The following is a 13,396-nucleotide window of genomic DNA, read 5'->3' on the forward strand; positions in this document are numbered from 1 at the left end:
GCTTAATGACTTTTCTTTTCTTTTCTTTTTTTAAATGTCCAATGTATTTGTATTTAAGTTAGTGAAGTTAACATAACTAAATGCATTTGAAATAAAAAAATAAAAAAAACTATTCAGGATTCCAATTAAAAAATAGCCGATTGATGCGCTTTGAGCTTGTAGATCGGCAGTTTTTGGTGCTTTTGTGTGACATAGACTGACGGAGGGGCATTCATTTACAAAAAAGGTTAAATCCATAAAAGGTTTCTGTCGGACAGTATATCTCTGCTGTCGGGCCGAAAAACCACCTAACTCCAAAATGTTCATTTTTGGAAAAATGAGCTCAAGTAGAGTTAGGAGGTTTTGACCGAAGGGCTTTTTACTACTTTTCATTGTTTCAATATTATTTTAACCAACACACAGACGTAAAGGGTGTTCAATAGCACATATTTTGAAAAAAAGAGAGTGCCAATCAGGTAGAGTTAGCTGGTTTGGCAGAACGTGTGGAGTTAGGAGGTTTTGTCCCAAGCACCTTTTATTACTTTCCATTGGTTCAATATTATTTTAACCAACACTCAGATGTTAAGGGTGTTCAATAGCCCTGATTTATGCCAAAAAAAATCTAAAACCTCAAAAATGGAGTTAAGAGGTTTTGGCCAGACAGTGACGATATGTAATGTGGCCCTCTGTATTGAGTGTAGAAATATAGCGGCCATCGCTATCATAAAGGTTGCCCACCCCTGATCTAATGTCTTCTCCCTACTGTTCCCTGTGTCCTCTCCTTACTGTCTGCTGTTCCTCTCTGATGTCCTGTTCAGTTCTCTCTGTTTGGTGCTCGCTCGACCAGCAGCAGGACCACCAACCCTCCCTCTTCCTCCTCCTCCTCCTCCTCCTCAGCGTTAGCGGGCTCCGATGTGGTCCAGTCTGTGAAGAAGACAGCCCTGCAGCCCGGGGGAGGCCCGGACCTCCACGGCCACTCCGGCCCCGCGGGGGGCCTCCATGGCTCCTGTGGCCCTACGGCAGCGGGCCTCTCCAAGGTAGGGACGGAGCTAGGGGTGGGCGATATATGGTGATAATTATCATTGAGACGATACAATGTCTCCACGATATGCCTTTTCAGAGGTATCGTATATATCGTGATACAATTGAGGGAGCCTTGTAAAAAATCCTGTTTAATCGTTAATACAGAGATTCATTGCAGGATTCAATTTAAACCTGCATTTTGGTCTAAATCAGTAGTTCTCAAAATGTAATGTCAAGGTCTCCTCTTAACTCTGACAGTATACAAATGAAACCAAATGGACCCGTTAGGGTCCATTTGGTTTCATTTGTCAGAGTTACATACTTGTAAAGTTAAATTTAGACCTCCCAAAAGGAACCCAGAGAGTCTAGTTTTTGTCAAGTAACTTGAAAAATATCCATTAAAAACCAACTTGAAAAAAGAATCGTGATAAAACCGTGTATCGTGATACAGCTTGGGAAAATATCTTGATATTGTATTTTTCCATATCGCCCACCCCTAGATGGAGCTCGAAACAAGGGTAGCTCGATAACCCAATAACAGATTTATTGAGTACCCGGTATCAATAAGCTTTAGGCTTAGCATAGCGGCCCATAATGTAATGTTTGACCCATTTAGAACGGGTACACATTATTGTGTATCGTTATTTTATGCTTTAACTATTGAAAAATAGCAGATATACAAGCTCGTAGCGCGGCACTCGGTGCTGCGCTGCGAGCTTGTAGATCTGCTATTTTTGAAAAATCATGAAAATTAGAGTTTTGACCAGATTCTATAAGTGTCTTTTGAATCCTTCTTGAAGATTTTTTGAAAAAACCTATGTTTCTATGTCAGCAATCTGGCCAGCCATCGTCAAAGAAAAGGTCCTTTTCACTTAACTGGAGCTCAGTTAGTCTGTTCTTGAGAGACTACTATGTCAGTGGTTCTCAAACCTTTTCATGTGAAGGACCCCCAAAATGATATTTATTTGGCCACGGACCCGCATCTCAAAATATTTAGTTCCAGGGACCACCCAGAAGCAAAATTTGAGTTACAAACGTTCGCTTTGAAAATACATATATTTAAAGATTTGCACACATTTTCACGGCTTTTTCAAAAATAGCAGATCTACAAGCTCGCAGCGCGGCACTCGGTGACGCGCTGTGAGCTTGTATATCTGCTATTTATCACTGGTTAAAGCATTCAATAATTCTAGGCCTAAATGGGTTAAACAATCATCAAGAAATTAGTACAGTACTATTCCTAATATAAAGCCATTTAACACTTGCACGCTAATGAATGATTGTTTTAATGATAATATGTGTTACTTTAGTCAATTGTCATCTTCATAGATGGTGGTCAGCCACAAACTCACAGTCACAACAACTGGCCAATAAAAAAAAAAGATACCAGTTCTGTTCAGAATTTGTCATCTCGCGTCTGTCCACAAAATATTAGAAAACGCTCAATTGACCGAATTTACGTTACGCAACTTCCTGGTGCTGACGTCACAGTTGAAGGGGAAACACTACTAAAAGCCCATAGAGTTAACACAGAAATCGCAAATGTAATGCAATTTCTGAATAGTGAAGTATAAAATACAGCTAGCATGATCAAGAACACAAGATGGTAAAAGGCACAAAGCGTTATAATTTACTTTACCGTTCGAAATAATGATTTGTTGGCTTTTTAAGTCCAGCGATTTCTGTGTTAGTTTACCCTTCAAAGCTGACGTCAGCACCAGGAAGTTGCTGAGAAATTTGCTGAGTGCGCGTGCGTGGGCGGACCGTGAATAGGGTCTATAGCCGGCTCGATAAAAGCCCGGCTCAATAAGCAGGATCGATAAGGTGTTCATTATCGATAAAAATTAACAAACTCCATCCCTACTCCCAAGGCGGAGTTCCTGGAGTGCGTGCGTCGCAGCAACCAGGCGTGCCAGCAGGGGGAGTACGCCCTGGCCGTGCGCCTCTACAGCGAGGCGCTGGCGGCCGACCCGCAGAACTGCATCCTGTACAGCAACCGCTCTGCGGCCCACCTCCGCCTGGGCCAGCACGCCACCGCCCTGGACGACGCGCTCAAGGCCCGCCTCTTCAACCCCAAGTGGCCCAAGGTGAGAGAGAGCAGCTCTTCTTCAAACGTTGTGAGCTTGTAGATCTTCTTTGTGCTGTTTATTTCAAGGGGTCTTCAACGAGGGGGTCTGCCGTGACCCCTGCCCTAAGGGGTCCTCAGAGTTACTACAGGGGGTCCTCCAAATCTTTGTGTGATAGAAAGAAATAACAATAAAATCTCATTTTTGGCCAGATTCTTAACCAGATTCTGAGAACTTTAGCCAAAAATAGCAATTCTACAAGCTCACAGTGAGCTTGTAGATCGGCTATTTTCGGCAAAGAGGTTTGGTGTAGAGGGGAGAAGTATCGACAGTTCAAGTGGTTAAATATACGAAAACACGAATTGACATGAATCCAAAATACACTGATGATTGTGCTGTCAAACAATGAAACCATATGGAATCTATGACAAGGTTGTGGGGGTCCCTGCTTCATCTCTCTCTCAACTAAGGGGTCCTTGGCCTGAAAACGTTGAAGACCCCTGGTTTATTTGTTTAGCACTTTTTAAGAGCAAAGTCACAAAGTGCTTAACAGGAAGACATCTTCTCAAAACGTGACACATACACCGTATAATGTACAGTAGGCATGACAGACTGCTTATAGCAGAAGAGAAAATACAACACAAGAAATAAATCAATAAACACAATAATAGATACAAAACATACATCAAAAGAAACATCAAAACTGCCTATGTAAACACAGGGTTCTACCACTTTTTGTTCAGGGTTAGGGTTATGTTCAGATACTGGATTCTGATTGGCTTAAAACAGTGCTAACTTTTGTGTTGCAGTTGTAACATTTCCAAGTTACAAGTTACAACTGTGTTTGCTTTCATTTATATGGTAGAAGTGGTAGAAAAGCAATTTACCATTCGAGGGTCGTGGGTTGTTGGCTGATTTACCACTGTTTCAGGGTTGTTTGGCACACGGCTTCGCCTTGTTCCACAACCCTGAAACAGTGGTAAATCAGCCAACAACCCACTCCCTCTCATGGTAAATGGCTTACTTTCAGGAGCGAGGGCATTCCAAAGTGTCGGTGTGTAACATGTGGTGCTTGTCCTGACCACTGGGCTACCGGCACCACCAGCCTCCGTTAAACTATATGTGATGCAGTTGTTGTTGGCAGCCTGTGCAGAAAGTGTCTCTGCGCTGCTGAGGATACCAAGTCTGTTATTTCCACTCCAAATGAGAGAGGTCCCATAAAACGCTTTGTGTTAAAGCTCGGTTTGTTACTGATGATTTAACCCATTTAGGCCTAGAATTATTGAATGCTTTAACCAGTGAAAAATAGCAGATATACAAGCTCGTAGATCTGCTATTTTTTGAAAAAGTCGTGAAAATGTGTGCAAATCTTTGAATATACAAAGCGAACGTTTGTAACTCAAATTTTGCTTCTGGGGGGGTCCCTGGAGCTAATTATTTTGAGATGGGGGTTTGTGGCCAAATACATATCATTTTGTGGGTCCTTCACATGAAAAGGTTTGAGCACCACTGACATAGTAGTCTCTCAAGAACTAACTGAGCCCCAGTTAAGTGAAAAGATCTTTTCTTTGACGATGGCTGGCCAGATTGCTGACATAGAAACATAGGGTTTTTCAAAAAACCATAGAAGGATTCAAAAGACACTTATAGAATCGGGTCAAAATTCAAATTTTCTCGATCTTTCAAAAATAGCAGATCTACAAGCTCGCAGCGCAGCACTCGGTGCCGCGCTGTGAGCTTGTATATCTGCTATTTTTCAATAGTTAAAGCATAAAATAATGATACACAATAATGTGTACCCTTTCTAAATGGGTGGCTGATATAAGCCTCCACATTGAGACTCCACCACGGTCCATTTAGCATCCTTCAGTCATTGTTAACACACCAAACACAGAACCTTGTGCGTGCATTGTTCCGTATTATAATAGTTTGTTTCATTGAAAGCGTTTGTTCGGCAGGGACAATATACCATGTTTTCCCAGACATTTATCAGAATCAGATATCATTGTTTGTGGGCTTGGAGGTTTTTTTTGTGGAATTAATCGACGACTAACGGGAAAACACATGATATTTCTGACAAGTTTATTTGTGTAACATAGTAATAGGCGATTCAAAGTGCTTTGTGGCACATACAGCATGAAAAGGGGTCATCGGTTTATGGGTGGGCTGTGTGCATTCTCACGTTTATTTCAATGATCAATCCATGAAACTAATGCAGCATACAGCAAGTTCTTATATAGTGGTATGGTATCACAATGAAAACGATTTTTTCACGTTTTTTATTTCATTTTTTATTATAGTTTTAAAGGAGTAGTTTTTTTTCTTTCTTTTTTATCCCACGATTTTGTAAACCATTTTTCAACCGGTGCCAATTGCCTAAGATGTAATCCTGGGCTCTGCTCTCCCTCTGCCGCGCCTGGGGAAAGCCCCCGAACTGAGCTCATGCTTCCTTCAGTGCATGAGGAGTGAGCAGGCCGCTTCTTATCACCTGACAGGGGGGGAGCTTCCCCAGTTGGATGTAGTTCGTGGAAGGAACACGTTATTCCAACCAGTTCCTCCAGGGGGAGGCAGTATAGAGACCAGGATTACTGCATGTTTTTGTGAGGGTATCTACCCTAGGAGACACAGGGAGAACATGCAAACTCCACACATAAAGTCCATTTTGCCAACCCCACCTAGGGTGTGGGCACTGATGACGCGGAGGAGAGAACGCGGCCACAGCGCCCCCCAGTGGGAATCGAATGCAGGACCTTCTAGCTGTGAGGCGACAGCACTATTGACTGCACCACCATGTCCCCCCCCCCCCCCTTAAGATTTAAAGGAGTAGTTCACCCCAAAGAATTACTTATTTTCCATAAATGATTCGCCTCTTGAAGCCTTGAATTTATGGTGATTTTTTCTTTTGTTTTTGTCTTACATTCCTGAGGCAATAATTTGATGACCAGGTCATCGGTCAATAGGAGACTCCGTAGAAGACTCTTTGAGTCTCCTACTCGCCTGTCATCAACATTGTTGGCTTAGGAATGCGACGAAAACAAGAAAACCTCCATGAGTTCAAGACTTCATGGGGTGCGTAATTGACCCCCAAAAGCGGTTGTCCAATGCTAGCTTAGCAACCGTTGCTAACCTGGCAGTTTGCCGTGGCAAGCTTCAGTCAGATGTCATGGCTGTCAATGATATTTCGCCTGCTCACACACAATCATTTGCAATTACATAATAGCAAGAATAGGAATACCACGATAATGTGACGGTGACCATGAACCAGCAACAGATTCCTTGTACCCAGAACTCGGTTGGAGGGTGACTTTTTCCACCCCTTTTCCCAAGTTGTAATCTGCACTTAAACTGCAAGCTTGCATGGATGTGTTGTTGAACACACAGCTTAGCGTTGGGAAAGTTACACAATGGCAAATTATTGATCAACGTAATCGTAACAAAGTTGCGAATCATAGGGGAGGGTGGGGCCCGTTGTGCAGTGGGGCCAGTTGATATTCTTCATTTAAACCAATAATATATCATATAAAATACTGCCAATCAGTTTTCTGATATCTTTGGACAGCCCCTTCCGGTTCATGACGATTGCAAACGTGTGCCAAGCTGATTTCACTTCATTTTGGGACCAGCTCTCAAGCAAGCAGGTCTTTTCACCAACAGCTTGTCGGCTAATTTTCGTCTAGCACTTTGAATTCAGTCGTCAAACAGTCACAATATACCTCATTTTAATCATCTGTCTGTCCTCTTTTATGTCATGTAAGTTTTAACCCTCGGTATCAAAAAGCAATATGTTATTTTAGGTCTTACAGTGAATTTAGTCAAAAGGGGTCCGTTGTGCAGCCCCTGCAAAGGTATACAACCGACCCCACCTGTTATGGTAACAAGCTGCTGCTAATGCTAAATGATTAGCATAGAGGCTAAAGAGACTTCTCTCATCAGCTGGGCAGAGTTTTTGGTGGAATTTGTCTTTTCTCATTTTAATTTGTGTCTAATGCCTGCAAAACACTTTACTGCCACTAGTTAGTCTATAGGCCTATGATATGATGAATTATACTATGCTTATTAGGCTACATGCAGTGTCTCATGAGACATTTCAAATCTCTTAACTATTTATTAAATCATTCTAAGAAAATTAGACAGATAATTAGGCTTTTTGCAAGTATAGGCCTACTTCTTATGAATGGTGAGACGACTGCACAGTGAAGATGGTAAGAGGAAATGAGTTTTGCCTGGAAGTTGCAACAATGGCCTACCTGACTTCATGGTTAAGATTAAGAGTAAAACACAAGTTAAAGAAAACATGTCTCTGACACATACTATGAGTTAAAAAATATAATAAATGGTTAACATAACTGTTTTATTTAATTTAGAATGAGCAGAACAATTGGCCCATACAGGGTCACAATGGACCCCGCCAACGGTGTCCATTGTTCCGGTGCACATATTCTTTTTGAAGATAAATTGTGGCTTATAGGTTTGAGATTGAATCAAATAAACACCACCAATAGTTTACAGACATCTCAAAGTTATTAACTTTGCTTTTTTGTCTCAATTGAGCAAGTATTTGTTTAGTAATAGAGTAAAATGTAAAAAAGGTCACAACAGACCCCGCCCTCCCCTATAAAACAAACAAATGTACAAATCTGCTGTTATATGATATGATGCGATTATGTGTTGACAGCTGCTGGACTGGCTTGTTTTGGATTCTGCGCGTTAAAGTATTATAATCCATTTGTTTGTTTCTATTTATTTACTGCTACTTAATCTTACCGTGCGGTACACGGTAACACTCCTGTCGTTGTGAGCTTGTAGATCGGCTATTTTCACAATATTCATCTGTGGAACAAGAGTCAAACTGAATGTAATGCCTCAACTCCTACAATTCCAAGTAGAGGCCTGCAGCGGGAGCGCACTCCCGCAGGACCTGCAGGACCCGTCGCCATGTATTGCGGCACGGGCTGTATTTTAATCCCCGCGGGTGGGGACATGCGGTCAAAATAAACTCGGCGGGCGCCGCGAAATCCCGCACTCTCCCGTAATTTCTCTCCCCAGCTGAGCCTGAGGACAGCATGCACCTACAGCACGTGGACTTTCTCTTTCTCTCTCTCTGGCTCTATCTCCCCCTCCCTCCCTCTCTCGTTTGTTCTCACAGTCACTAACCGGTGCGCGGATAGTTGCGGCGGCATTGTCACTCACTATTTAACCTAAATAAACAACTATTTATTATAATATAGTCCCATCGCCTATGTCCCATCGCAATATAAACACTTTACCTCTGTTAACAACCCCTCAAAAATGCTCCTCTCTCACGCTGCCGTGCACACTAGTCCTGATGGTTTTGGATCTCAATGGATACGCAATAACGCAATTCCCCCTGCTGAGGACAACGCACGCACATACAGTACATGGACTGGAGTCTCTTTCTCTCTGTAAAGTTCTCTCTCTCGCCTCTCGCTATCTCCCTCTGTGGCTTCGTCGCTCGCCCTCTCCCTCTCTCTCTCTCTCTCTCTCTCTCTCTTCCTCTCTTTTTCTCTCATATTTTGTTCTCACGCCACCGTCAGTCCGTCACAAATATGCTCCTCTAATCACGCACACTTTTTTGTTTGGTAATGGTTTTGGATTTCAATGTGCATTCTTGGGAGGGAGGCTGTTGGACGCGCTGTCACGCGCATAATTTGTATGTTGCGGGCTCCCGCGGCGGATAGGAATTGTCTGCGGTCGGTCAAAAATGAAATCATTGCGGGCGCGGGCAGGAGTGGTCAGAAAACAAGCGGGAGCGGGCAGGAGCGGGATTAAAAAATCAGTCCCGCGCAGACCTCTAATTCCAAGTGTTTGTCAGGGTGGGGGGTCCCCGGTGATGTCTGTCTGTCTGTCTGTCTGCCGGCGGAGGCAAAAAACTAGGCAACCTAATATGCCATTAAAGACTCACGTACACACAGTATACTGTATGTATGTAAGCCAATTCCACTTAGTGTAGTTTATGTGTTATCTGTGTAGTTTATTACATACACGTGTGTGTGTGTGTGTGTGTGTGTGTGTGTGTGTGTGTGTGTGTGTGTGTGTGTGTGTGTGTGTGTGTGTGTGTGTGTGTGTGTGTGTGTGTGTGTGTGTGTGTGTGTGTGTGTGTGTGTGTGTGTGTGTGTGTGTGTGTGTGTGTGAGCTGTATTTTATCAGTGCTAGCAGAACAGGCTCCAGTGCTAGGCTTAGGATCAGAGCCAGAGAACTTTATAGTTGACTTTTATAGGTACATACCCACATAACAAGTACTGCAGGCTGGCAGCTCCCTTCTATTCCCCCAACATCAGCGCCGGCGGGCCGTATACGCAGACTACGCAGACTACGTAAGGCCCCGCCGACCAAAAAGGCCCCCACCGCCCCCTCCTCAGCAGAAAAGAACTAGTGCTGCATTGTTAATCGTTTTCAAACCGAAATCGCGATGTGAAATCTCGCGGTTAGCGAATCGCAAAGGCCACGGTTTCTCTGCGAAGTAGACTTCCCAAGCAATATGGAGACTTTTTTTTTTAAATCCCTTCATAATTGACTAAGCAATGATCAAATCAAACTGTGGTGACTTTCTTTGCTTCCGCGCATCCACCGCTGAAAGTGAAAGTGAATGTGATGGCCGGAGCCACTGTGCAGGACTCTGCCACAGCGTGGGAACTAGGGGTGCTGCAGGTGTTCCAGCACCCCTATAGGGAAGTTTTCATTTTGTATTTAAATAAGAAAAGAACAAATCAAACATAGCAAAAATACGTTTCCTTTCGTTTTTTATTTATTCATTTATATATATATTTATATATATATATATATATATATATATATATATATATATATATATATATATTTCCATTATAAAATGGATAAAAAAACGATAACAAATATTAGGCCTATTATTTTTTCGCAGGAAGGCCCCATAGCAGAATCATGCTTAGGGCCCCCATGGGCCCAGAAACGGCTCTCCCCAACATAATCACAGATCAACACTCACCAGTGTTGATCTATTCCACTGTTCGTCGACTACTTTTTTTCACTGATGAAAACCAAATGAAAACTAAAGCTATGATGACTAAAACTAACTAAACATAATTATTAACAATTTCATTATTGGACTAAAAGGTTAGGGAGGGAATAGTGGAGAGATCCAGTAGTGCTAAAATGTTGCTGTGTTGCGCTCTGAAAGTAGCAGATGTACAAGCTCACAGCGACGCGTTGTGAGTTTGTAGATGGTCTCCACCAGCCCGAAGGCATGAGGGAGAGTATGTTTTTGCCCCTGTCTGTCCGTCCGTCCGTCCGTCCGTCCGTCCATCCGTGTGTGCGTGCGTCCATCCGTCTGTCTGTTACCAGCTAATCTTTGGCGCCGTTGGCCCACATCTATATGTGCACTCCCTAGAGGCCAAGGAAAAACTTTGCCCTGCATTTTTCATATCTGCCTTTAGGAGGCCGACTTATGTAAAACATTTTTTTTTCCCAATTATTCCTTGAAGATTTTACCCAAAAATCATGCAAATCAGTACACGGTTGAGTTGACCATGCAGTCTGTACTTGGATTATTTTTTAAACAATATGTTTATTTTCTTTTTCTTTCTTTTTTTAAAGAGACACATAATAACAAATGCAAATACATGACAATGAAAATGAAAATACAAACTGCAATAAAATAACTTGAATGACACCACATACGAAAAACAAAAAAACATCAACTTACACAAAATAAAAACAAACAAAAATATTACATGACACTAACACGACATAAAGATATTAAATAATTACTGAAATGAGCACATATACCATTAATACCCACAGAGTCCCAAGCCACAAGGCCGAACAAGTGTCTGCAGAGAGTGCAATTACCCACTTCCGATTCCTCCATTAAGTAAGAAAGATCATTGCCCTTTATATACTGAATAAAGTTCCCCCATATTTTCTCAAACAGCTCTTGTTTGTTTTTGAGAGTGTACTGTATGCGATTCTTTCTAATGGAAGGCACAAAGACAGTTCCTTAAACCACTGAGCGATGCTGGGTTTCCCTGTCTTTTTCCATGAAAGGGCGATAACCCTTTTGGCTTGTAGGAACCCAAGATCCATCTCGTTGTTTTTTATCCTATGGCCGATCGGGTAAAGGCCTAATAAGAAGAGTTTTTGATCTAGCTCAATGTTAATAAGTAGTATCCGTTGTAGCTCCTTTCTAACCTCTTCCCAAAACTCCTTTATTCTTGGACATGCCCACAAACACTTGGATTATTATTATTATGACTTTCTTATGCCTACACCAAATCTACAAGCTCTTGTGACACATTCTGAGCTTGTAGATCTGCTGTTTTCAGTAGCTGGGGGAGACCTCAGACAGTCCAGTCCACCTCTGGCTGTGTCTGGACTGCAGGGCTGGACCATAAGCTCTGCTTCCTCTGTGAGGGGAACAGAATGGACGGAAGTGTGTGTGTGTGTGTGTGTGTGTGTGTGTGTGTGTGTGTGTGTGTGTGTGTGTGTGTGTGTGTGTGTGTGTGTGTGTGTGTGTGTGTGTGTGTGTGTGCGTGTGTGCGTGTGCGCGTGTAACTTTGTTTGTCAAAAGCTGACCTTGGAGTGCATTTCGCCTGTAAACACAATAACTGCAACATTCCTGTGTGTGTGTGTGTGTGTGTGTGTGTGTGTGTGTGTGTGTGTGTGTGTGTGTGTGTGTGTGTGTGTGTGTGTGTGTGTGTGTGTGTGTGTGTGTGTGTGTGTGTGTGTGTGTGTGTGTGTGTGTGTGTGTGTGTGTGTGTGTGTGTGTGTGTGTGTGGGTGTGTGCTAGTGTTTGCGTGTGAGGGAGTTTGCCAGCAGGTGTGTCTGTGGGCGTGGGCATGAATTTGTTGAATGCTTCTATGTGCATGCGCGCGCGCGCATGTGTGCGACTGCGTATGTGTGATTGACAGCTCTGGCAGTGTCACAGTAGTGAGGGTCAAAGGCGGGGTCAAGACTAATGAACCACCAATCAGAAAAGAGTTCTCACTTACTTACTTCTGCATGAGCTCTTCCTTTCACCACTCTCTCTCTCTCTCTCTCTCTCTCTCTCTCTCTCTCTCTCTCTCTCTCTCTCTCTCTCTCGCTTTAGTCTGCGTCCCACTGCTGCTCTGATGGCCTTTCTGTTGGCACAACAGGCTCTCACACACACACACACACACACACACACACACACACACACACACACACACACACACACACACACACACACACACACACACACACACAGTGAGTGAATGTGTGTTTGTGTGTAAGAAGTAAGAACTAAAAGACATCTGAATGAATGCCAGCATACCGAACGAGCCCAAATGGTTTTCGTTTGTTGTGTCTGAGCCCCGCTCCTCTGTCGGTGGGTTCAGGCGACACACACACGCACGCACGCACGCACGCACGCACGCAACTTTTAAACATCTTTATTCCTTTTGTGATTCAAATGAACCTTGAAACATCAGAGAAACAAAAGAAAAGAAACTAAAGATGCACCGTCCAGTGAAAGTGTTTGGTTTGACTCAGTCATTCCAGCTTTTATTTCTTCTTCCCCATCACAGATGCTTGTGTTTTGTGTGTGAGTGTGTTTACCGTCTGCAGGCTTACTGGCTGTAGTTTCAAAGACACTGTGCCCTGGCCCCCCAGAAGGGTTCCAGGGTCTCTCAGGGTGGATGGGTACCTGCCCTGGCCCCCCAGAAGGGTTCCAGGGTCTCTCAGGGTGGATGGGTACCTGCCCTGGCCCCCCAGAAGGGTTCCAGGGTTTCTCAGGGTGGATGGGTACCTGCCCTGGCCCCCCAGAAGGGTTCCCGCCGGAATACTTTGATAACATTTGGAATGTAGCAGTTTAACCTCTTAGCCAGGGGTGTCGAACTCATTTTGGGGTGAGGGCCGGATTGGATGAAAGGCGACTTGATGAGGGCCGAACCAGTCGCGGATCGGATGGCATGCACACTCGCTCATATGTTCGCTCTGTTTTTCTTCCTGTCGTCTCAGCCACTGCTGTAGCTAGCAGTATAGCAGTATATCATTTTACAAATTGTGTTCATTATTAAGTAAAATAGCTACTTTCATTATTGGTATTACAGTTGCAGTTAGGTACGAGAGATGCTATTTGTTTAAAGGAGTAGTTCATCCCCAAAAGGATTTTTTTTCTTTGATTACTCACGCCATGGAGACTCGAGTTCAATAATATATTTTTATTTTATTTGTCGCATTACTAAGACAAAAATGTGATAATAGTACACTTCCCCCCATTGATTCCGGATGGGGACCCAAATGCATTTGGGTCCCCATCCGGAATCAATAGGCATGCATTTATTGTAATCAAATTTCTGTTTTAGGACTGAGTC

General features: G+C 43.2%; 1 protein-coding gene across 1 annotated transcript in view; it reads left to right on the top strand.

Annotated features, from left to right (window-relative positions):
• Positions 1–13,396, top strand: part of LOC308299858 (tetratricopeptide repeat protein 28-like) — a 119,381-nt gene that overhangs the window by 14,076 nt on the left and 91,909 nt on the right. The window contains exons 2-3 of the mRNA XM_080743641.1: positions 798–1,016; positions 2,874–3,089. Coding sequence (XP_080599767.1) covers positions 798–1,016; positions 2,874–3,089 — 435 coding nt within the window. The remainder of the gene's footprint in view (positions 1–797; positions 1,017–2,873; positions 3,090–13,396) is intronic.

This window comes from Nannobrachium achirus, assembly GCF_963921795.1.
Source record: "Nannobrachium achirus genome assembly, chromosome: 15".
Lineage (NCBI taxonomy): Eukaryota > Metazoa > Chordata > Actinopteri > Myctophiformes > Myctophidae > Nannobrachium > Nannobrachium achirus.